The sequence below is a fragment of the Stylophora pistillata genome, chromosome 10 (genome assembly GCF_964205215.1).
Source record: "Stylophora pistillata chromosome 10, jaStyPist1.2, whole genome shotgun sequence".
Taxonomy (NCBI): Eukaryota; Metazoa; Cnidaria; class Anthozoa; order Scleractinia; family Pocilloporidae; genus Stylophora; species Stylophora pistillata.
This window is the reverse complement of record NC_142528.1, coordinates 26,068,154-26,094,195: the sequence shown is the minus strand read 5'-3', so window position 1 is coordinate 26,094,195 and position 26,042 is coordinate 26,068,154. Positions and strand designations below refer to the sequence as shown.

General features: G+C 40.7%; 1 protein-coding gene across 1 annotated transcript; it reads left to right on the top strand.

Annotated features, from left to right (window-relative positions):
- Window positions 1-40: 40 nt before the first annotated feature.
- LOC111322968 (uncharacterized) lies at window positions 41-25,961 on the top strand. Its single transcript, XM_022926213.2, has 30 exons — window positions 41-1,381; window positions 2,879-3,176; window positions 3,837-3,987; window positions 5,131-6,494; window positions 7,268-7,612; window positions 7,708-7,862; window positions 8,715-8,820; window positions 9,442-9,677; window positions 9,938-10,151; window positions 10,709-10,851; window positions 11,412-11,549; window positions 12,395-12,451; window positions 12,847-13,907; window positions 14,166-14,347; window positions 14,459-14,525; window positions 14,904-15,276; window positions 16,416-16,718; window positions 17,116-17,279; window positions 17,786-18,250; window positions 18,785-18,952; window positions 19,046-19,202; window positions 19,321-19,440; window positions 19,839-19,958; window positions 20,569-20,684; window positions 20,988-21,120; window positions 21,331-21,416; window positions 21,907-22,018; window positions 22,157-22,275; window positions 24,713-24,828; window positions 25,139-25,961. The coding sequence occupies exons 1-30, from the start codon at window positions 56-58 to the stop codon at window positions 25,297-25,299; spliced, it is 8,556 nt and encodes a 2,851-aa protein (XP_022781948.2). The 5' UTR covers window positions 41-55; the 3' UTR covers window positions 25,300-25,961.
- The last annotated feature ends 81 nt before the right edge of the window (window positions 25,962-26,042 follow it).

Sequence of the window (26,042 nt, the reverse complement as noted above, 5' to 3'; positions counted from 1 at the left end):
GCATTACACGCACATTTTTCCAGTCGCGCGGAGCCTGGAACTAGTTTCGCCTTCTATGAAGCCAAAAAGTATGGCGGATCGCTATCACGAACTTGATGCAAGGACAAATTTATCTCCTCGCATCATTTTCGTCCGTTTAGGAAAGGATAAATCCAAAGATACCGTTGAAGATGAAATATTCAAGTATATTAAGAAGGTCCTGAATGAATCAACTGTCGGTAACAGCGACTTGGAAAAAGCGAAAAGTTGTGTCACTTTGCCAGACTTTGGCACGGGCAAGATCGTCCAAGTTGCGGTTGGCCCCGCGTTTATAGGATTTCTCTTTCATGATGGCCGTGTTTGCAGGATGAAATGTGTTTCAAGAAATTCGGAAAGTACACAGACGTTGAATAATTCACAAGACTATTCAGAGGAACCAATATTTCAGGTGAAAAGCGACGAAGTGTATGCGAAACAACTTCAAAATCAGTTGAATGAAGAGATCAGGACAAAGAGGACTTCACCAGGCAGGTCGTTGGTGCACGGAGGAGCAACCTCTTCTCTTAATTTGTCATTTCGTGCTTCCGATGGATATGATTCGGGAGATGTTTTACTTAGTGATCGGACAAGGCAAAGTGTGGTAAAACCATGGTCGGCAAAAGCAGGTCCTAGTTCAAGTGCTGATGATGGCACAACTCAAGTTAATCAAGAAACTCAGACAGGAAGAGAGGACCTACAACAAACAAACAATACTCCAGGAAATGGTGGATCAAGCAGTCACGAAACAAACAAAGATAAATCAAAGCAATCTTGTAATACCGATGAAAACGTAAATCCTGATGAAAGTTGTACAGTTGGGGACGATTCAGTAACTTCAGATTTTACTAACCAAGAAAACAAAGAAACAGCTGGAACTTCCAAACCAAATGTGCAAGATAAATGTAGTCAAGAGGTGGAAAACTCTTCAGGAAATGTTTCCATAAATAATTCCTCATCAGGGGCTTCATCAAGAAGTTCTAATTCTCGTCGGTCCGTTTCTAGACCCACTTTTCTTCACAGGACACTCTATGCAGCAAATCTTCCTGGAGTGGTCAGACCTTGGCCTCCATATGGTATACCAGTGGTGGGTTCTGTGCAACAATTTCCACCATACATCAGCCGTGGAAATCGGACGTCTGGAAGGTCTTCTGTACCACTCCAAGCTCATGTTGTTCGTGCTCATCTTGCTGAGCAATTAGCTGGTGCGTATGTGTTTTCCAGAGGGCCCAGAGGGCCCAGAAGAACTAATTTTCAACGGAAGGATGAGAGGGCCACTGGTGAGAATAGTGAAACCACAAGCTGCAGTGATGCAGATTTTTGCTATCCTGAAATTGGTGACTTGGAGTGGCTGGAAGTGGAAAATGTGAGTGAAGTTGCATGCCCTAATACCTCATTTAGGGGTTTTTGTTTAACTGTCCCCATCATGACATTTTCATTGAAAAAATGTTGGTTTTGATCTCTTTAGAATCTGATTTCATGTGCGCATGGTGTTTATTAGGTATTGGAGATTGGAAAACTCTCTGGCTACTGCACAGAATTTCCAAGCTCAATTTTTCAATAGCTATAGCTATTGTTTAAATATTAAGATGTCTAGAACCCTAATGGCTTTACTTCTTAATCCTTTAAGTACAAGAGTGAGTAGCTTTTAATATCTCCCTACAGTTTCACCAAAATGTAAAGGGTCATAATAATAAAGGAAATAATCATGAATCCTTGAACTTCCAATGAGTGACCAAGACAGAATTTCTCCTAACAGCATCAACACAGAATCAAGCAGACAAGTGATGAGAATAAAGAAAAATGCCAATTAGGGGATTATTAGTTGATCCAATGCCAAATTCTCCAATTTAACATTGTATGAATTGTATAGCAGACAGTGAGAAGAACTGCTTCTGAGATCTTGGGTATGAAAGGGTTCATATTGTAGAGGCTCTTGATTTTGAAACAAATTGTCTTTGTCAGAACCATTGGAAGCGTAAAGGGAACTACCGGTATGTGGAGAACGTAAACAGTAATAATGCTATTCTCCTCCAACTACACGTCTGTGTGAAAATATTGTTTTGCATTGTGGATACAATTCTGTTTCAAATTGGGAAATGAGTCTGATTTTCTTTTTGCTAGTGACACACTAAAAATGGAAAGAAGATTAGGGAATTAAAAGCATCATCAATGAAGCTATTCCATGTAAAGTTTTCATGAACATTTCTGATGACTGTCTTCACTGAATTGCTTTCTCTTAAGAAAGATCAGTGGTGATTGAACTAACTGCCTTTTTTGTTGAGCTCTAAGTTTGTTGCATTAACAGGTGTAAATATTTGCAGAAATGCATCAAATCTTTTTCAGGAGGGTTCTAAAGAAGGTTACATGCATTTGATACTTCAATGGCAACTGAATCTTTGACCTGTGTGATAAATTCCTTTTGTGCTTCTTGATTAACTATACACTGTTTTCATGACTTTTCAAATCAGCTCACCAAACATCTTATCAAAATGGGGCACAAACAATATTGCACAGCAGAGAAGTACACTTTTTGTTCTAAGGAGAAAGAGAATAAGATACAATTAGTGGTTTTTCTTGTCATTGGATAAGCTTGAAACAACTTGCGTGTGCAGCAGCTGGGAGAAAAACATATAAAGGAAATAAACTCTCTCAGTAAAAAAACCCAGGGGAAGCTTACCATAGAGTGGGGCTCAATATTGATAGGGTTGAATGGGATGTCAAAAGCTTTTTGTTTTATGATGATAATCCATTTACTGAATTTACTAACAAAATATTTTCTTTACATTTTTGTACTTTTTACTGCTTTACATGTATGTGCTTTCAAACAATTCTAGCAAACACTTTTTTTCCCTTTTCTCAGGGTCAAGAAGTTGCTTTCTCACACATAACAGCGATGCATTCAGAATTTGTTCTGGTTGAGAAAGGAACAGGAATCCTTTATCACTGGCCATATGAAAGTGATGTGGCTTGTGATGTTGCTATGGAGATTTCATCTTCACTTGAACCCAGTTACTTTCCGTTGGCCAAACCACACCCATTAGGAGAGGCTTTAGGGCTGGACAGTGAAGAAGTTTGTCTTCTGGCATCATCAAATGTGCGCTGCTCACTAGTGACTTCAAGTGGAAAGATTTGTACCTTTTACGATAAGCTTCTCAGAGGTGTGTGTTCAGTCAATGTGATGCACAAAATACAATTGTAATGGAAGACTGTATTGCTGTATTCTTGGTAATGAAAAATTGTGGGATGCATGTGTGTACAAGCATAATTATGCCTCTGATAATTCTTAGGCCTCGACTGTTTGAATATACTTGTACCTGCAATACCCATTACTGAGCAATTATTACAAATCAAACAGTTAATGTACATCTATGTAATGTACTTGACATCATGCAATGTACTGTATAGCAGCCTTGCAAAGATTGTGTTTGATTTGCTTTCCATTTCATGGTTTTACCCCTTTCTCAAAAATGTTTTCTATAGATATCAAACTACAAGAAACAAGAGAAAAAAAATTTCGTGTCATATGCACTTTAAGACCACAAAATTTCACAAATGTAGAATAAGTACATGTATTTGAAATTCAAGAATCCAGGTGCCTGTTTAGGACAGTTTGAAGAACAAACAATTTGAAGAACAAACAGTTTGAAGAACAAACATGAATCGTTTGAAGAAGCTTCTGGTTGTCAACCTTGACTTTTACTGTCAATTTCGTTTGATAAAGAATACATAAGATAATTGTATTTGGATTTAAATTAACAGTACATGTTTACACGAATAGTGTACCTATAAATCAAGCCTTTGATTTTTGTCCTTCTTAGAATCAAATTGTGGAGATCCTCCTGCCCTAGTTCAGGAGCTCTCTCATTCTGCACGTGCATTTGCTGAACTTCAGGGAGAGGAAATTGTCTCTATCAGCTGTAGTGAATTCTTTTCAGGCTTGATGACACAGTCTGGTAAAATATTCTGGTGGTGAGTTTGATGCCATTTTTTTTTTTTTTGCCTCTTGTTTGATACATGTATATACAATGTAACATGCTGAGAAAGTATTGTGTACAGATTGCTAATGTACAGTTGTATCATCAATCTTTTAAACTTTAACCTGTTCCAGGCATTAAGTCAATAAAATAGAGTGAACTAGCAAAACAATGGTGAGATAGCAGGGGAGGGGGGGGGGGAAACAAAGGAGGTTTTGATCAGGTTGACTCAACTCAACCCAAACCTCACTTGCTTTTTCAATCCTCTGCAAATATTGCTCAGTTTACTACAGTGCTGCTTGCGTATATGGTAACTTAGCAGATGCATTTCATACACTCAGATGCAGGGTAGTCAGATGTGCACATACAATTTTTGTGAGTGTACAGACAAAAAATGAGCAACTTATGTGTCTGTTATTCAGTGTCATAAGTTTCCTTTATGTTACATTCTTGTGCGATACAAAGACCTTTTTTTTGGTTTTGAGAAAGCGATGAGTTGATAACTGAAAATTCACATAATGAAAAAGCTATCATGTTACACACACACACCTCGCATCGCTTCACAGATTAATCCAATAATGAGTGGTAGCAATAGATTTGCTTGATTTGAGCTGTATCATGCTTTGGTTTTCTGACTGAAAGCTTGGAAAAGGCTATTTGTGGTTCTGAAGACCATTTTTGAAAGCATTCTTTGACTGTCTCCTTGAAAATGCAAATTGTTGATTTGAAAGTCAGAGATTATTTTTGGTTGATTCAAATTTGCACAAACTTTAAGTAAATCTGCTACAATCTTAGAAAGTGTTTCTGATCAGTAATCAGTCTCCTATTCTTGGGAGGTTGCAAAAGTGACACTGCTGACCTATTGCACAGTCATGCACATGTGCAATAGGTCAGCAGTGCACATGTGCACATGCCTGAGAGCTTTACCAGTCACCTAGACTTCTGTTTAACTTATTAGTTCTGGTAAGGTTTAGTCTAAAACAATTTTTTTTTTACCTTCAGTTAGTATCGGTCAAAAAGTGGATTTTTACTTTCACTTTTATGAATGATTGTTAATTATGGTGATTGTAAACTTGTGAAGAAGCCTTGTTCAGTTGTTTACTCAGATCACTCAAGGTTACTTGCTTTTTTTTCTTAGGGGATTGTTACCAGCAGAAGAACGCCAAAACTTTAGGCAGAAGTTAAGCAAGGCAACAAATCAATCAAGCAATATCGGTGTCAACGAGAAGGTTCAGCTTCGTCAGCATTTTCCTGGGTTCCCTGGTGCTTTAGTTTACAAATACTGTGAAGTCAGGGGACCCATAGTGGGGCGTCTGATTGGTCACGAGTCACCAGAAGGAACGAGCACCGTTGTGACAAAAATTAAGGTTGAACCACTTTACAAGAGAAGTGCTTCTAGCGACAAGCCAGAAAGTGGAATAGTACAAACAGACATAGATATATCAGCGGCGAATTCTTCACGAGCGAAGACTGTTGAAGAAGAGTTCATTTCCAGCCAAAAGGACTTTGCAAGATCTTCCAGTCCTCACACGAGTGTGAGAAGGAAGGCTCAGTTCTCACATGTATCAAGTAATGGCTCTGAAATCTGGGAGGTCAAAGATGTTGTTTTTCTTGAAAGCGAAAACAAACTGTTGGGGACCGTTGCTGCAATTGATGGCCCTCATGTTATCGTGAAGGTCGCAAACGTGATGTCACCATCAGAATCGTCACTACGTGTCTTCAAATTATCCGAATTAGAGCCAGTACCAAGCGAGGGTGCTGAAGGGAGTACATTAACTCGATCTTTATCAACAAGTTCGTTATATAGAGGTTGTATTCAACATGCACCAAAGTGTGTTGTCAGCAGCTCACCACGATCGGTAGGCAAAGATGTTCTCTCTGGATTTAGACCAGTGGCCATGACAGCCACATCAACAGGGATCTCTCTCATCGTGCAGCGTCTCTCAGATAAGAAAGCGTTCTTTATGGGACCAGCAATGGAACAAGTTGTGGACAGCAGTAAGGTGTACACGTGTAGTGGAGATGTTAACGTTACCTCAAGTATTGACGATGGTTCTTGTACAGTGGAAGCTGAGGCCATCCAAAGCCAGGAAGGTGCCCTTGAACCAGTGTCTTTGGTGCCTTCGGACACTTCTCCAAAGCCGATCATTGGGCTAAAGAGAAGGAGGCGTAGTGACGAAAATGATGACGATGGTGACAGTGATACTTTACACTCAACTCAGACGACGCCAAATATCGAATCATCAATATTGAACAGACTTCTTCCCTGTAACTTCCATAGTGCCAACCAGAAATTTCCTTTGCTTCACTCTTCAAGTGATTATGACATTGTTCTGTTGACGGATGTCAACGGCTGCCTATGCCCAAGACCGTTTGGGACCAAGTTGTCAAGTCCGAATGTGGGTGATATTCCTCCAGTACAGAGTTTCGGTCTTGGAACAAGACTAGGTCACAGTTCAGCAGAGAATTCTTCACCTGAAAGAGTGTTGATAGCATTTATTGGTTGGTATAATTTTGTTTCTGGGACGATTTTCTCTAAAACACTGTCTCTGTTACAATTGTAAGTGTAAATGAAAATATCAATCCTCAAATTATGTTTGGCAGTGGCGTGTCCATGAATTGGATCTTAGTTCACTTTTTAGATAGGAGCAGATTGACACGAATTTAAGAAAATATATAACATTTTTAAAAGACATGTTTCGACAGTTCTACTGTCATCCTCAGTTATAATTTTTACGAAGTACAAAGTTTAGTTTGAGTTGCACTTTAGATTCAGCTTTGTACTTTGTAAAAATTATAACTGAAGATGACAGAAGAACTGTCGAATTATGTCTTTTAAAAATGTCAAATATTTTTTTAAGTTCAGTGTTTCCGGTTGAAATGGAATCTCCGTAAAAAGTGAAAAGTAAAATTCACGAGTTTTATTAACTTATTTTCGAGAACCTTGATACAATATTTTGGTCATGTTATAAATCCTTAGTTGACGAAGGTTGTACGGTCAAGATGGTTGGGATACTAGCCCTTTTCGTTTTTCGAGCCGTTTTTTTTATTTCTTCCCACGCCATTGAAAGAATAAGGTTGTTCGGTTAAGATGTGTGGGGATATTTTACGTTTTTGTGGATTTTATCACGTTCCATAGAAAAGCAGACAAAACTAATCCAAACAAAACACTTGGGAAATATCTACAATAGAAAGCTTGACGGACAAAACTTCGCCAATAAACCATACTTATGTTCCAATTTTTGTTTTTAAACGCCATTCCTTTTTTCTCACAGCTTTCCAAGAGCAACACCTTATACAAGCTGTACAATCTGGCGTGGTAGAACGAATCCAAGAAGCGCTGAACTTCTTAAAACAGCTGAACAACAGCAAAGATATCGGGAAGGTTAACAAGAGCATGGTGAAGGGATCCAAAAAGGTTGCCATCGCTGATACTAACGGTCAAGTTCACGGAGAGCCAGCTGGACAAACTATCGTAATCAACAAGAGAGTTTTACAGCTGCTCCATCAGCATACCACCTCAAATCAAAATTTGTTGCACATTTGTTGTAGCAATCCAACATTTACTGAGAACCGAGATTGGTTCAATAATATTCTCAAGAAGTGCAGTAAGGGTACAGGTATAATCTGTTGCTAAATTTTTGTCTTTTCAAAGAAAACATGGACTTGAGTTTGCTATGTTATTCTTAAGGTGTAACTTTTATTTGTTTTTCAGAAGCAACTTTACCTACTGAAGGAGATTCCGAGAGCAGAGAAGAAATGCCAGAAGATGTGAAAGGTTCCGAGAGCAGAGAAGAATTGCCAACAGAAGTGAGAGGATTGCATATATTGCTGAACGATTCTGTTTTTGCCAAAGAATTTGTGCCAATGGTAAGCCCATTTTTTCCGAGCAACTTTCAATTGAACGTCAAAAGTAATTCAACATTTCATTGGTTCTGCTTAACTACGTTCTGAGATTTGTTTATGGAAGTCCTGCCACTCTTTTAACCAATCAGATTTAAAACTAAAACCAAACGCGACTTTGTCACCGCGTTTTCCCGCGCTTTTGGACAAGTTCCCTTTTTTCTTTACTCCAAGTTCTCATTGGCTCCTGGTGATATTTATTTTGCTCTGATTGGGTGCTGTTAGTACATTACTGGCCTCAGGAATAACAAAACGCACCCGTAAAATTTACATGAACTTTTACACGCACTTTAAATTACACACAGTCTGCGAATAATTTGACTCAAGTAGAAAAAGGCCATGTCCACTACACGCAGCTACATTGGTTTTGTTTTAAGACACTCATTCAAATTACGCCCTTTTCATTTTTAAAAACGATCACGGATTGCATTTCAGATAAGCTTTTCTTTGATATACAGCAAATATTGCGAGAATTCTATAATTTCCTGTTTCTTTCCTGAAATCGTCTTCTTTTTATTCAAGTATTGTGATGAATAAAAAATGGGGGATATGCATGGAAATTGTATATATTGACTACAAGTACATCTGAGGCCATCTATTGTCTGGTTAGTTTTGATCATGAATTAACCACATGTTTCAAAATGGTGATTGAGACCTAGTCAACAACGGAAAGCAGATTAAAAATGTTTCCTGTTTTTACTGCAACAAGGACCGTCGGCAGAAACGCGTGACTGTAACCTTGAGCTTGCACAGATTAACGCTGTCGTTAACCATCCTGCCATACTGCATGTGGAAGAAATATTGGTTTTTGTCTTTCAGTTGAGAGGACGAGATGCGTGTGGGAACACTCCTTTCATGACAGCTATCCAGTGCCACAACTTTAAGGCTGCTGTGTACATTCTGGATTTTGTGGAGAAAAACAAAGGTATAGCAGTAGAAGTGGCTGTAGTTAGGGTGTACTTTTTGTTCGTTTGCTTGTTTGTTTCTAGCGAAGAATTAGATATTATGACATATCGTAATGGTTAGCAAACTAGACGCAACGTGTTGACTTCTTGGGTAAGAGATTTTCACATTTTCTTTCTCACCCGAAGGATAAATGGCTAATGTACAATGTATATCACAGAGGAAGTGGTTTCGATAAGAGCCAGTTACTGCCTAAACGAAAGCTCCTTTTTTGTTTCCCTTACGGCCCCTTTTCCGTGCACAGCCGCTAATAACACCATCGGCAGGCGCTGATGGAAAAAAATCAGTATTGAAACCCCTGAGAGGGCTTTTAAAGCTTTAACCCCTAAGATTGACTAACATCTAATTTCTCCTTACAATATCACCCCTGAATCACACATTTAAGGTCACGAGAGTAAAGGAAATAATCACCAACTAAAAAGCTCTTGATTGTTGAACAAATTCCTCTTGTTAGCACCTTAGGAAATGTATAGAGAACAGTGTGGATAATTTGTACACTGATGTCCGGGGGTAAAGGGCAAATAGAGGTTTTACTTATTAAAGATGATGTAATTGTACTTGTGACATTTTTCGCATTCCACAGAAAACTGCTCCTTGAAGGAAATGATCTTCCCAGGAGCATTCAATGGCATGACACCTCTTCATGCTCTCGCCGTTGCCTGCACAGAGAATCTTTCCCCCAGTGGACTGGGAAACAGCTTGACTGTGACCAACCTGCCTTCCAGTTACACCCCAAGGATTCTGTTGAAGCTGTTTCAAAGTAGATATCCGTCAGTTTACAGAGCCACCATACCACCTATGGACATGGAGGGAAGAAAGGTGAAATTAATTGCCAATTCTTATGAGAATATCAATACATGTTCGGAAAAAAAAAGTGACAAATGGGCACTATTATCGGCCGCTGGTCGGGAAATATAAAAATAAAGGCCCCCCCCCCCCAGATCCCCCGAAGAGTTTCCGAAAAGTCTTTTTTCGGGACGTGTAGAAAGGAAAATATCAACGAGAAATATTGCTTGTTTGAACACCAAATTGCAAAGTATCCTTGCGTCAGGACTTCAGGTCTTGTGTATTCTTTTTAGGTCTGTCGCGCGAAGTTCCCAAAGTATAAGGTTACTGAAAAATTTTTCGCTATGCAAGCGAAGAATTCGCACAAGAAGAAACCCACTGAGGCAAAGAAAGGTAACTTACTGACACCACCCACATCTGGTGGGAATGGAAATCCGTGGTCAAGGCGATATGTGGAGGGAGGAGGGCGGATTCCCGTCGTCAGCAGTCGACGAGAGTCTTTAACGGGTAAGGAATTATTTATCAGATGATAGGCCAGCCACTTACCGAAAAGGATATCGAATCGGTGCGTCTGGGATAAGAGTCGTGAATGTCTTTATTTTTGACGAAATGGAAAAAGATAACGAAACAATAATAACAGCAAAAACTGTGTAAAGGGAGGTATTTTAAGATAAGCTGCATAACCAGCGTCTTTTAAGCCAGCAGTTAGGTGTGCAAGAGTTGCGCGCGAATCTAGTGCGAATGCTGTTTCAACGATGACATCCCCTACGCCCTCAATTCTTTCTCCAATGGAACACTTAATTATCGTGTCAACTACATGTCACTTTATTCACCGGAGATCAGTTGTGTTAAGTTCAAAATTGAGAGGTAATGCCTTTTATACATAGCCTATTTTGAGTTTCATTCTCTTTTGTGCAGCTTGATTTTCCCTTGATCACGGAGCAATAATTCTGCAGGAGTTATATAAACTCAAATTCCTGGCCTTCTCTGATGCCTTGTTATTCAAAACCGCTATGTTTCGATTGAGCTTTTTGAATACCTGATTATTATTATTTTTTCATTAGGAGTGGTGACTTTCTCTGATCCTAAAGAACTGAGACAAGCTTTGGTTGAGATGGATCATCATATGGTGTCCACTGAGATGTCAGCACCTGAAGGTGGACTCGCCAGCTTGGTGCAACATGTTCTGCATGTCAAACTCACTGAGGTTTGTAGTTAAAATCTTGTAAGAAAGTAATTCCTTACAGCTCAGCTCTACCTTACAATCAAAGACCCTTCTTGACCAGGTGGCCTCGAGATCGAGTTCTGTACTGTCCAGTTGCGGACAAACTTTCTCCCCCTTCGATTTATGGCCGAATCGCGACTCTTGGATTCTTGACTTATACAGACCGCGAACTCGTTTAGTAAGTAAGGGGTGTCTATTACATCCCTGCAGCGCGTCAAGCTGGTTCAGGAAACAATTTTTAGTGACGTGTAACGGCTTGAATGACTGACGCACGTCGAAAGCAACACGAGTCAATTTTAAATCATCGTTTTGTCGTCAACACCGGTCTTAACCGGCAATTAAAAGGAAAAAACCACTTATTTGTCCTTAACAGAGATTTCGGCACAAAAGTAGAGTTGAATTCCAACGGAACTCGCAGAGTACATCCTGGTGTAACTGAGACGGGAAATAAAAAGGATTATTTCCTGCATATTGCGACCTAAACTGTTAGAGATATATTTTCATCACTGTAACTAATATTTTAGCCTCGGATTAATCTCCAGGTGGAAAACGAGGCGTCTGAGAAGAACGAGATGGAGGTGGGTGTCAGGGGGGGAGTGTATAATGTATCCAATGTTGACGGAGTACCCAAGATTAGTCCAAAGTCACAGTCAGCTACCAGTGTTAAACCTAGCCAGAAGGTAATAATGATATTGATGATGATGATGATAACAGTGGTAAAATAGTAATAATAGTGAATGATAATGATAACAAATTATGATCATGATGGCAGTAGTAATAATTGTAATCATGACACAAGGATTGTATTAATAATAATAATAATAATAATAATAATAATAATAATAATGACGACCTTGATAGGAATACTAATAACGATAGTAATTAAAAACAACAATCGCATCTTTATTGAGGCATTAAGTGCTTATGTAGCCCTTGCCCGCTTATAACATTCTTCAAGCTATTCAGCTTTGCGAAAACTAGTTGAAACGTGAACTTAAAGAGCCGGTTATAGCATGAACTTTTAGCTGTTGTTTGGTATGTGTTCTAAATCAAATTTTTGTGTAAGTGTTGATTTTTGTGCATGAACAGTATCAAGAAGACTTACACTGCTCTGCTTTAAACATTCCAGTCAAGAAAAAAGAACCACTTGGCCTATTCATTGTCTAAAACCAGAACCCATGTTGGACTTGGTTCCAATAACCTGCCCAAAGTAACTCACACATGTTGTGCCTCATCTTATTCTGTTTGCAGTGAATCAATCAGCCTCTTTTTTTAAACTAATTGTAACTGGAATTTAATAATTAGCGGAACATTTTTGGCGCCATTGTGCGGACTAAGTTCTTGAGCTATACGTCGTTTATGCGTAACATGCTTATCGAATGTGACCCGAGATGGTTTCATGCCCGCCAACTTCACGTGCTAAAAAACGTTATGCAAGCGTAAATTAAAACCTCCTTTTCCTTTACTGAGGTTGTTTTCGGTGTTGAATTTTCTCTCTCTCTCTTTCTTCTTTTTTTTTTTTTAGGAAGGAGAAGATAGATTAATATGCCAGCTTGTGTGCCGTCTTTTGCCATATCCAGAGGTGAGTAATTGAAGTTTTTCGTCAATTTTCAAGATTTTCGCAGTCAAGGAATGTTTTGTTCCATCAGCATCAAGAGGGTTGGGAAGCGATATATTTTTACCAAGGGAGTGTTTTACAAGCGATATCGAAATAAACCGTAGCGACGCAGCGAATCTTCATCATCTTGTGACGCAAACTTCTTGTCCTTGTGCGAACATGATCGAAATTTGAATTCTCCTTCGTTACTCCATAGTTCACAATGCGTAGGTTCTGAGAATTTACTGTTTCTGTAGGTTGCTATCTGTATTGCGCTTACCTACCAGCTATCCTTGGCCAGTTTTAGTCGAGAAGTGCATTTTACTGATTTTTATTCTTGGTTCATCATACGTATTATCACGTGACTTACATTGTTTCAGATTGCCACAGCCACAAACAGAGAGGGCGAGACAGCTTTAGCTTTCCTGGTGAACAACTCTCGTTGGATAAAACTTAGCGTAAGCCAAAAACAGCGTCTCACTAAATACGGCAGCATGTTGTTTGGGCAAGACGTAGCTTTTCCCGTGAAGCGAGAACAGGCAACCCAGCAAGATGTCTCTCGCTCTCCACAGGAAGGCGATATAATGACAGAAATCAATATCACTGGTGTTTCAGATACCACCATGCTGGAAACTAACCTTCTAGCCCAGCTAGACGACATCTCAAGCAGCTTCCGAAGCATCGTGGACACACTGCAGGCTTTGGAGAGGCGATGTCAGCTGCCTGAACAACCGCAGGAACAAACGCAGAATCCTCAGACAGGCGACGAGAAGGACAAGGAGAAGCTGCCTGGCAATGAGTCGACATCTGGTGAAAACGAAACACCAATGGATGTAGCTAGCGAAAATGCAGCAGAGAGTATTGACTTGATAGGATTTCCTCCTAGTACATCAGTTGTTCCTGATGACCTCCCTGGTGAAAGTCTACCAGTTTTGATACAACTCATACAAAGTTGGCCCTCCGTGGTGTCAACGGTACTGGGTTACTACCCTTTTGGCACTTCATCGGTGCACTCAGATGTGCACATGACGAAGGAGCCAAGGGGTTCCGGTGACTTACCCCGAAAAGGTCCATCTCGATGTAGCCCAGTAGATTCTTGCATCATGGATGTGTTTGTCTTTGAGTTGCTCTCTCACTCTGATGAAGCTGTCCTGATGACTTTTGTGGAGATGATTGTCGATGAGATGAATAAGCATTCCCAAAACCTGACGCTGGATGCTGTTCATCGAATCGCCCAGTTGCAAGGCGATCCAAGTGCTGCAGATGTCGCCATGATGGTGGGGATGAAGTTCCTGCGGTCTGTCATACGTCAATTGGCTGTTCATCTCAGTCGCTCTGGCTTGTCTTACGTCGACCTCCGGACTCGCCTTGGGTCCAGTCCTTCAACGTCCACTTCCAGAAGCAGTCAGGGGGACAATGTACAGTTTAAGAAGAAAGTCAGGTTAGTGAGGAAGAGCAGTCTCGAACTGAATTTCGTCGAAAGTAATCTGGAATTGCTTTGATTTATTTTTTACCTGACGCCTCAACGCATTTAGTGTGATTGTTCCACCATCTCTACATGAAGTAGGACACTCGTCATGCGATGCGTTACGTGACTATATACTGCATGAGGTTTCATTGTATGTGTGTGTTGTTTCGCTGTATTCTTACTATTTACATGCGCTCTTATCAATGACGTCACATCCTGTTATGATTGTAGAATGATCCTTCGCTCGTTCTCATGGCTTGCTGTTCACGAGCTGACTCAGGCTGCTGAAGCGTCTGTCCTTCCCGTTCGTGAGGGTGTGGCTAAACCCCAAGCTCGCTCTACTGGTTCGTCTGTGAGTAACAATGTACCCAACCCCAATGGATTTCCCGGTGCAAGGTTCCGATTTAGACCAGGTAAAGTATTACGGAGAGAATTCCACAAGTGCGTAATGTAAACTCCAAAGAACAGCAATCATACCTTTTACAGAGTTTTTGGGAAAATTTAACCTAATTTATAAATTGCAGGAATCCGAGTGGGTCCTCATGATTTAAGTGCCAGACCACAAGATCCGCCGCTCAGGACAGCTCAGAGGTAAGTTCAGCTTCAAAATGGATTTTTTTTTTAATCCACTATTGTAAATCCAACTTAGCCCGAAAGATTTGGACTTTTCTCGATAATTTTTTTTTTCGGTGAAACGTATGAATAATGTTTCCAGAATAAACTCTCTCAATATTTCCAAGGAGGGGTGGGGGGTCATACTTTTTTTCTCCTTCCTTGCAGAGACGCTTATTGAAGAGGAGGGGGTAAGGGCCTATTTAAATGGGGGCTTATTAGAGAGGAGGTTAATCAAGCAGAGTGCATTTAAGAAGGAGCCGTATTTAGAGGCCTTCGCAGTCCATACCCACTTTGGTTTCCCTCTAAATTTTTTTTCCTGTGTTTGACTTTATATTTTTATGTGTTCTACATTAGGATTTCACAAACCAATATTACAGAGAATTCCTCAGCGTGCCGTGGTATCAGACTAGCAGACATTTCTGAAGGACCTTCTGGGATCGCTAATAAGAAGCACGCTCCAAGTCCCCTCAGGGCCTCTCCCTTTGAAGTTTCCAGGGTACATGGCAAAAAGAACTCCCTTGTCGACAGCGACAGTGATTCTGCTGACGAAACTGATCACGTTGGAGCTTTAAGTGGCGACGGTGACAGCGACATGGAACTGGACGAGCGAGATCAGCGGTCTGTTTCCGTGACGACAGGGATTACCCATGACCACCCCTATGCTTGGGCTCTGGATGGCCGAGTTGCCAGTTTGATTGAAGGAAACAACTTGCCCGGACATATTCACGTAAGTCGCAAATGATAAAAGCTGAAAAATAGTATTTGTACCGTAAGTGACCTTAAGAGCGAATGTTTTAATCGACCGAGTGAAAATCGGAAAATGTGGCACGTGATCGAGAATTTGAAAACCTTCATATTTTGCCCAGAGGTACCTTTTAGTGAACTCAGAAACTTGGCAAGGTTTTTTTTTTTTCCCAGACTTGCTTCTTTATCCTAGAAAATTCACGAAAACTGAAACGAGCGTTAGTAGCCGTAAAATGGCGGAAATCAGTGCCCCAAGTGGAAGCAAATAAACTTTGCTCATGAAAAACGCAAAAGAGAACAGGCCCGTATCAATTTGACAGATTTGTATAGGAGGGATTGAGGTGTGGCTTAAGTCTAAAACGGGACCGTTTCATTTGATTTTGACATCACGGAACGCTTTTTAAAATCAACAATATTTCAAAATCCAAATATCGCATTTCGTAGCAAATTTTCAATTATCATTTTCCTTATGCGGTATAATTCAGAATCGGTTCAGGTTAAGCTCATGATAAGTGGAAATAGTGTTCTTTTCGAGGATATAAAAATTACTTTGGGGCTTTTCATTTCCGCACGGAAAAACCAGGCTGAACTTTGTGAAAATCGCAACATCGTCATTTACGTAACGACATAATCTAATTAGGCACCCCGTGGTTAAATCCGGAATTCCAAGCACATTTTAGAAGTTTTCGATCGGGAAATCAATGCAGTAAGCTCACCTTGCATACCTAACAGCGACAGATTGGTTTTTATCCCTGCTTTCATTTCAAATTCTCATCCATTTCCCATGGCGAAATTGTTTACAATAACGCATTCCGTAAGCCAGCGGAGGGGATCTGATTTTCTTTGCGTATTCGAACACCTATAAGTCTTAAGAAAGTTCCAGGATAAACTTGAGCTTCATTGTACACTTGAAAGAGGGCAACTCAATCATTTACAACGACAGGTCAAATGTTTTTTTAATACCTTTGGGGTATGATTGTGTTCGATGTGGTCGTTTGTGTTTGTTATTTTTTTCCTGTCTTTGCTATTCTCTTCGTTGTTTTTTTTTCCCCAAATTTCCTATCTTCCTGAGTGATTTTTCGCAAGTAACACGCTCAAGATATCCCTCTCTTTCTGCTTCAGATTCCACAATGGGCGGCCCCCGTCGTTTCGCCTCCCAGCGTCCATACTGGAAATTGCTACTTGACTCGAATGTTCTCGAGGCTGGTGAAGGAAACCTTGGTCCTCATGACAACTCTCACTAAAGACACCTATTCTACACAGCAGGGGAGTGCCATGCTGCCCTCCCTTACTATAACCCAGCAAGAACGTCAGTCCGTTCAGAACCATGTTATGTCCGTCCTCGAGAGGTCATGGTTGTGGCTGGCTGGAGTGCTTGATGTGGTAGAGGGTCAGTTGCGAATGGGCAAAGATTTTGATACCAAGGTTGGTCTTTACGTTACAACTAACAATCTCACGATACACTGTCGTAATCCTTAGTACCCTAACAGTTTCTATATTCGCTATTCACCTCTCCATCCAATTCATTTGGTAATGACAAGGAATATTTCTATAAAAATCCAAGCTTCTCTGGTTGGCGATCATTTCCCTTGTTCTCATAACCGTAATGAATGGTTAAGCAGTATTAATGTAAAAAAAAGAATAGAAAAAAGATTTGATACTGGTCACCCTTTGGGTTTAGAAGGTTAACGGTAATCCTCGAATTAGCGCCCAGGACGCTTATTTCAAATTGAGGGAAATCATGTTTACGAGTCCTGTCCCTATCTTGGCGTACGCATTTCCTTCTTCTGTAAAATTTTTGTATATTATATTTCTTTTCCAGCGATATCTTGCGTCTCTTCGGCGGCCTGAAGACGCAGAGCAGGCCTTGTTGGGAAGATCTATGTCGACCATACCAGGGGCTTCTCCTGAAGAATATTTGATGTTCTTGCTAAGGGCTCATAATAATGAACACAAGGACTCGCTCCCTGTTGTGGATATGCTTTGGTAAGTTTTTTTTTTCTTTTTCATTTTTACTGTTTGAGAGACATAGTCTCAGCGGACACTCCTATTAAGAGGAGGCAAACGTCGATAGTTAGGCAAGTGTTTTACATGAAGCCTGTAATAAGCGGATAGCTTACTAAGAAGTTTCAGGTTCTTTCACATCCGATTTCACTAAAAATTTAATTGTTATATTTACCCTTCAAACGTTTGTCTCGGTTGGTAGGCCTTGTTCTTTCCACATGAAAGGTGGAAAAGGTATCAAAAGGTTTTAGATGCTTCACGCATTTTATTCTTTTAAAGAAAAATACTACTGGGCTCAGTTGTTGAAAGGGCGCATAAAGCTACCGAAGGGAAAATCGCTATCCAGCGGATGAGAGATGCCAAAACGTACTGCGGTATCCGTCTGGTAGAGATGTATCCGTGGAAATTGTTATCCACCCTTGGAACAACCGGGGCCTGTTGTGTTTTTTTAATATCTGTCTTGAGGGCCTCATTTTTTAATTTCTTAGTTATGAGCATACTGTGTATGTTCTGGACGCCTTTATTTACTCCATGACGCACTGGCCTCGGCTGGCTTCAACCCTCGACCGTAGAATTTCCATGACAAGCAACGATGGAGATGACTCTAGCCCTAGTTTCTCTCAGCCTTCGCAGCCCGAAGATGGACCTTTGGGCCTGGAAACGAAGTCTTCACCCAATACAGAATCAAAGCGGTGGCGGCGTCATAGCCATGAGCGAGAAGCTATCATAAAGTTCTTTGGTATGGACGTTATGCACGGTGACAGAGAGAAGTTTCTGACCAGTCTGCAAGATACAATTCAGCAAAAGTTCCCCAAGGTACCTAAAGCATCTTGGGAAGTGTTCGCTCATAATGTGACTTTGGCACGTCAGAAGTCTGAGGACCCAAATCTGACGTCACAAAAGGAAAGTGAGGAGGAAAGCGGACTACCCACTACGTTTAGCGCGATGGGATCGTAAGTACTGTTTGCACTAATTGCCCACTTTCAGTAACAGATAGAAACACTGGCTTCGGGTCAATCGCGTGAAATAGATTGTAAAAAAGAAAAGAGTCTTTTGGTGGTTGAACTTCAAGTTGTTCGTTTTGGTTTCTTTTTCGGCAGAGGCTCTTACTAGAACAAGAGCATTAGTTTGTGATGGAAGTTCGTAAACGAGTTAAACGCTCCCCAGTTTTTCTTTCTATTAGTTATTAAATTCTTGTAAATCTCACCTTTCTTTGCTAGACCCAGTTTCCCTCGTTCGCGTCCAAACATATCGAGCCTTGTCATTGCGATAAGATACTAAATGAAAAGAGAAATCTTCGATTGCATTTCATTTTTTTATCCTGGGCTGCGTTCATTTTGCTTCACTTTGCTTAGTGATTTGCCGGAAAAAACTTTCACGCCTTTTTTTTTACAACCAATTAAATTTAAAAATAAAACTCATTCTTTGAACATTTTGGGGAAAACCAAGCCTTAAGTGATGCTAACTCGTTGTTTATATTTCAACAGGCATACCTACCCCTCCCCCCTAGTAACAAATTGGTCTCCTGATCAAGTGATAAGCAGGTGGAAGATCTCTGTGGATTTGTTTTCCCGCCTCTTTCTGGCAGATGGGCCTGGGGCCGAACGAGAAAGTTTCCTGGCGGCCCGCGCTGGTGTGGCGGGAAGATTAGCAAGGTAGGCATGCGCTCATTGTTTCTTTTCTCAAAGATGAATTCATCTTTTCGACCATTTTATACAAACTGACTCCACCATACTTTTGGTGCTCAGGTTCCGCCGAGCTGCGTCGTATCTCCGTGAATCTATCTCGAGTGAATCGCAACAGATGGGATCGTATGGAGGACTGGGTGCGAGGGTCAGCACCACCCTAACTCTGACAATCAAAAGACAAAAGATACAGGAGAATACTCTAAGAATACTCGGCGAGGTAATGTTTAAGGCCATTTGTTGGAATTCGTCGTTTTTAAGATTATCATTTTGTGATTCAAGGCTCTCTTAAATGCAATGCTGAAATGTCCTTCCCCTCCTCTCTTTTCTTTTCATAGATGTCCACATGTCACTACAGCAACCTTCGAGTCAAGTTCGAGGGAGAGGAGGGCTCCGGGCCTGGTGTGAACCGGGGATTCTTCGCTGCCATGGCCAATGCCCTGAAAACGGACGAAAAGGTAATTTTTGTAGCCAAAATTATCGTTGTTATTAATCGTGGTGAAATACACCAGGACTGAAGTGTTGTCGTTTTTCGGACTCTGCGATTTGGATTTTGACGTTTCGACTGTTAGTCGAATGAAATGGACGGTTCTTTCGTGATTAAAAAGTGCTTTTTCCAGAACGCTTTTTTTGCAAAGTCGACGAAATGTACCTTTTTTTACCGCTTAAATAACGCGCGTTCGTGCGCCCCACTTGATTCAAGATTGCAAACTTTGCATGTATTTGTCCTACTCGTCGCAGCGTCGTATGGTCTCAGCTCTATAGACAAGCTGAGTTTAAAGATTCCATTAAAACGATAGATTGCGAACGTTGATGCATATAAATGTCCTTTGCTTTACACATTTCCTATTTTCAGCTTCCAGTTGAAACCACGACTTTACTTCACGAGCCAGGCAAGCTGCCGGAACAAAGCGGGTTCTATGCACCCAAGCCATTTGCTTATTCTGACAAGTCTCCAGAGGAAAATAATATCAAGGTAATGATATGTTAACATGGCATACGATGCCTTTAAATTCTGGCTAGCTTCACATTGTTGTTGGAGAAGTATATGCTCCTTGCAGCACTTGTTAAGGACGAAAACTTTGTTCTCGTTGTATTTTATCACAGTTAAGCCTACCTTGATTGAGCCATGCATTTGCGGAAAAAACCGCTTTGTTTAGCTTGAGTCTTTTAAATAGACGGCCGAGCCGCGTGGCGCGCAATGAAACAAGAGACGTGGAGACTCTCCACTATTGGGAACGAGGCTGGCTGCTTCCATAACATGTCTCTGAACTAATCAAATCTACTACTAAAACCGAACTTAACTCGATCCCAGGCTTTTGCCCGTGCTTAAGGAAGTCTGTTTAGTTTAACACTCCGAGATCTCATTGGTCGCCTTATGATATTTGCAAAACCTGGCTTTGTCAAAAACCTCTTCTTTTCTGTGCGTCTCAATTACTTCAGCCTCTGATTGAAGCTTCTTGATTAGTTTGCGTCAAACTATCTTGTTCTCTGAGTACTCCTGAGGGGAGAGGGACTAAAGAGCGGAGCGTTTTAGCCCAGAAATTTAGGAACTTGTAAACTAACCTTGTTTTTATTTGTTTTAGAATCGTCGCCTTAAGATGTTCACCGCCATTGGTCGTTTCATCGGTTTGAGCCTTTGGTTCAGTGTCACTGTGCCATTGAACTTCAGCCGACACGTGGTTAAATTTCTACTGGAAAGGTACTGTTGTTGGAAAGAACTTAAATACTGTAACTTTATCATTTAAGGGCGTTTCAAGCTTTCCAGAAATTTTGTAGAAATCGAGCTGGCAGTCTGGTGAGACTCTAAAGCACGATGAGTTCCTAATTCGAACTGTCGAAACCTTTTTTTCAATGCCTGCTTGAAAAATTGGACTTTGCGTTCGTAAAAAGGTAAAAAGTACCCAACCGCTGACAGAGCGACTTCCTACACTAGTCGCAGCAATAATCGAACAGATCGCAATATTCTGTTCATATTGTTGTTGTTTCTTTTTTTGTTATTTAGAGATGTGACTTGGGAGGACCTGGCGTTTTTCAATGCTGACCTGTTTGAGGGACTCAGTAGTATGATTCTGGATACCACGCACCCATTGATGACCTCAGAACGCTTTCAGGCCACATACTGCTGCCATTTTGAGGTACGAGTCAAAACAACATATTGGTCTTACGGTGATCGGAAGTTTCGTCCCATTGTACGGTCGCGCCCACATCCACGAATTTCCCCCATTATCGGGTAGTGATTAGTTACCGACCGCTGTTCGTAGAGTGATAGTTATATTTCTTCAGAGATACACGCATGTCGATAGATCAGAAAATAACCCAGTTATAATATCATTTTGCGCTTGCAGACGTCAGTGGGCGGTACAACAGAAGAACTCATCCCTGGAGGTTCGCAGATTCCGGTGACGCCTGACAATATCTTCAAATATGTTAGGTAAAGGGTAAACTTGTTGTCTGAACGGGACATACATGTAATGGCTGAATTGGTTGATGCAACGGTGTTACCTCAATATGTTGACATGCTATTATAGAATTTTGAGATGGAAGAGGGGGGGGGGGGTGTCCGAACGCACAAAATTATGGAGACACCATTGGAGTCCCAGTAAGAAAGAAGCTCGAAGCCTTTTCACTGCCAGTTGTAGCAACATTTATGTGTTACTTTTTCAGTGAGTTCGTAGAACTGGAATTACGTGACAAGGTGTTATTTGGGTTTAAAACAGTTTCAAAATGAATTGTTTAGAAGGCGTGTAATGGTTTGAAATTATCAAAGTACTTTACATCAAGATTTCTCGATGCAGTATTGACCTTGTGAAAGCGAAAAGCTCCTGATATTTTATTTTATTGTTATTATGATTGCCATCATTATCGTTATTTTAATAATGATAATTATGACAATAAAAAATTCATGTCTTTTCTTTGTTTAGACTGTATGCCACCAAGGTGATGATCGGCTGTGTAGAGAACGAACTACGAGCCATGAGGAGTGGACTAAATGACGTCATTCCATCTGAACTCCTAACATCTCTTACACCAGAGGTGAGCCGTCAGTCATATAACCAGCAGTTTGTCAATATTACGTCTTGTTTGCCGCGTGAGGTGAAACTTAGATTCGATGCCTCAAGTTTTCACGCCTAGATTCACATGCTTGGTCCTTTTTCCTCCTTTTCTTTGTAGGATTTTCAGCTTTTACTGTCCGGAGGCACGACAGATGTCGATATCAACCGTCTTCGCTCTGTGATGACGTTCAGTAACAGTAATGGCTGTTCTACCGATATCCTTGACAGATTTAAACGGTAGGAAACGTTAGAACAACAGCTGATTACTTATTCAACTTAGCGGCTGTCACACATAATCGTTACCTTAGTCTTGAGAAGTTGTTCTTTCAAGACAATATCTATTAGTTTTTTCATTTTTTTTTCCTTTCTCGCCATTTGTTTTCTTGACCACATACAACATTGTAAGGAGTGGTGACATGATCGTCAGTCCTTGAGTTGAGTTGTAGGAGGAAATTTTTTTCCGTAAGCTTCCTCACAAGACCCGCCTCCTCCAATAACATCCCTCCGATTAGTTCACCTTTGATTAGCCCCTGCTCATACCGCCTATGATAAGCCCTCTTTGATAAAACCCCTGGGATATACCCATCTGATAAACCCTATTCTGGTATTCCTCCTATGATAAGCCCCCTTTGATAAAACCCCTTGGATATACCCATCTGATATACCCTATTCTGATATTCCGCCTATGATAAGCCCCCTTTTATAAAACCCCTGGGATATACCCATCTGATAAACCCTATTCTGATATTCCTCCTATGATAAGCCCCCTTTGATAAAACCCCTGGGATATACCCATCTGATATACCTTATTCTGATATTCTGCCTATGATAAGCCCTCTTTGATAAAACCCCTTGGATATACCCATCTGATATACCCTATTCTGATATTCCACCTATGATAAGCACCCTTTGATAAAACCCCTTGGATATACCCATCTGATAAACCCTATTCTGATATTCCGCCTATGATAATCCCCCTTTGATAAAACCCCTTGGATATACCCATCTGATATACCCTGTTCTGATATTCTGCCTATGATAAGCCCCCTTTGATAAAACCCCTTGGATATACCCATCTGATATACCCTGTTCTGATATTCTGCCTATGATAAGCCCCCTTTGATAAAACCCCTTGGATATACCCATCTGATAAACCCTATTCTGATATTCTGCCTATGAGAAGCCCCCTTTGATAAAACCCCTTGGATATACCCATCTGATATACCCTGTTCTGATATTCCGCCTATGATAATCCCCCTTTGATAAAACCCCTTGGATATACCCATCTGATATACCCTATTCTGATATTCCGCCTATGATAAGCCCCCTTTGATAAAACCCCTGAGATATACCCATCTGATAAACCCTATTCTGATATTCCTCCTACATAATCGTTACCTTAGTCTTGAGAAGTTGTTCTTTCAAGACAATATCTATTAGTTTTTTCATTTTTTTTTCCTTTCTCGCCATTTGTTTTCTTGACCACGTACAACATTGTAAGGAGTGGTGACATGATCGTCAGTCCTTGAGTTGAGTTGTAGGAGGAAATTTTTTTCCGTAAGCTTCCTCACAAGACCCGCCTCCTCCAATAACATCCCTCCGATTAGTTCACCTTTGATTAGCCCCTGCTCATACCGCCTATGATAAGCCCTCTTTGATAAAACCCCTGGGATATACCCATCTGATAAACCCTATTCTGATATTCCTCCTATGATAAGCCCCCTTTGATAAAACCCCTTGGATATACCCATCTGATATACCCTATTCTGATATTCCGCCTATGATAAGCCCCCTTTGATAAAACCCCTGGGATATACCCATCTCATATACCTTATTCTGATATTCTGCCTATGATAAGCCCCCTTTGATAAAACCCCTTGGATATACCCATCTGATATACCCTATTCTGATATTCCACCTATGATAAGCACCCTTTGATAAAACCCCTTGGATATACCCATCGGATATACCCTGTTCTGATATTCCGCCTATGATAAGCCCCCTTTGATAAAACCCCTTGGATATACCCATCTGATAAACCCTATTCTGATATTCTGCCTATGATAAGCCCCCTTTGATAAAACCCCTTGGATGTACCCATCTGATATACCCTATTCTGATATTCCGCCTATGATAAGCCCCCTTTGATAAAACCCCTGGGATATACCCATCTCATATACCCTATTCTGATATTCCTCCTATGATAAGCCCCCTTTGATAAAACCCCTTGAATATACCCATCTGATATACCCTATTCTGATATTCCGCCTATGATAAGCCCCCTCTGATAAAACCCCTGGGATATACTCATCTGATAAACCCCATTCTGATATTCCTCCTATGATAAGCCCCCTCTGATAAGCTCCTCTATTAAGCCCCCATCTCATATCCCTCAAGATACGTCTCCCTTGATGAGCCCCCCTCGAGGTGCCCTCTATCTAACAAGATTGATCTTCCCCCCTTCTTATGAGTGCCCCTCCTTCTCATAAGCGCCCCCTCTTCTCGCTCCTTTGTTCTCTTCTTGATAAAATGGGAAAGACTTCTCGGATCTGATCTCATCTCTTGAAGTGAACTGTTTTGACAGATACTTAATTCTTCCAGATTGTAGTGAACAAATTTCACCTAGATAGTAACGAGCACTAAGTATTAATAGTAATCTTTACACCCTATTCAGGTGGTTCTGGTCCATTGTTCAAAAAATGACTCCCCTCCAACGACAGCAGCTGCTTTACTTCTGCACAGGGAGCGCAGTTCTCCCAGCTCCGTCCGACAGAAGGGACCCGGAGCAAGGTACAGTGTTCTTTCCTTCAGTCGTGTACTTAAAGCAAATTTTTTTTTTTTTTTTTTTTTTTTTTTTTCAAGTTTGGTATTGGTTGTATTGGTGTTTCATAATCACGAGTCCTAATGTTATTTAGCAATATCTGAAACAAAGTTCTCTCACTTATGATATTTTCCAAGTTGAGACTGCGATTGAAAGGTTTGCTGCTGAGGATTTGACTTCAAAGACCGTTGAGATTTGGCGACAAGCGGAAGCTCGCTTGTTTGATATTATGGCGTGGTATGGAAATGGTATCCCTGAAAATCCAATTTCTTTTTTCAGAACTTAATATCACCGTAGATGTCATAAGCGGAAACACGAAAGCGTTACCCATGGCAACTACTTGTGGTCAGCGGATGAGCATACCGTTGTACCCTTCGAAGAAGATCTTAAAGAGAAAACTCTTCCAAGCCATCCAGTGTCAGGGTTATGGCTTGGGCTAAATAATTTCCACGATGGCTCAACTCTTAATGCTTTCTGTGATTTATTAATTGTTACTGTTTATTTTATCACCGGTATGCCGGGACATTATCGTACAAAGTACGATTCGTCACTTTGTCACGAGCTTTGCACGAGCACACCAAACGCTTCAAAGAGAAGCGTGACCCACGCGAGACTCGCTTGTGCCTTACGATTGGATCGCCAATGAACAAAGGACTGAAGTTTTATAACCGTTTTTAGCTGCTCTCCTGTTTCTGTAAGGAGCTAGTGATTAGTTGGGTATTTAGTTAAAGCATCTTACGCATTGTTTCCGAGATTGATGATAAATTCAAGGTAACTTGTATAGATTCCTTTCAGCGTTGTTTGACTTTACAACAACGTAAAAATAAATGGTCAATGATACGGACGCATTTTCATTTAGAAAAAATGGCAGTTTGTTTCAATTAGTGGCCACAAGAACAGCGTTAGTACACCTCACCTTTTTTTTGGTTGATACAACGTGTTTTTGATAGAAAAAGGCCCCACGTAAATGTTCTTAGGACGCTGCTGGTGAAACCCTTTTATTTACTGTATGAAACATTTTCAGATTTACACAACAGATTGATGAAAATGTGAAAACATAGCGAGTAGGTTTAGTAATAAATGAATAAAACTCGAATGCTTACTTGCAGTTAAGTTTTTTTTCGCCAGAGGTATAAAGCCTCTAAAGCACTTATTTCATCTGGATAACTTTCACTGTTGGCCT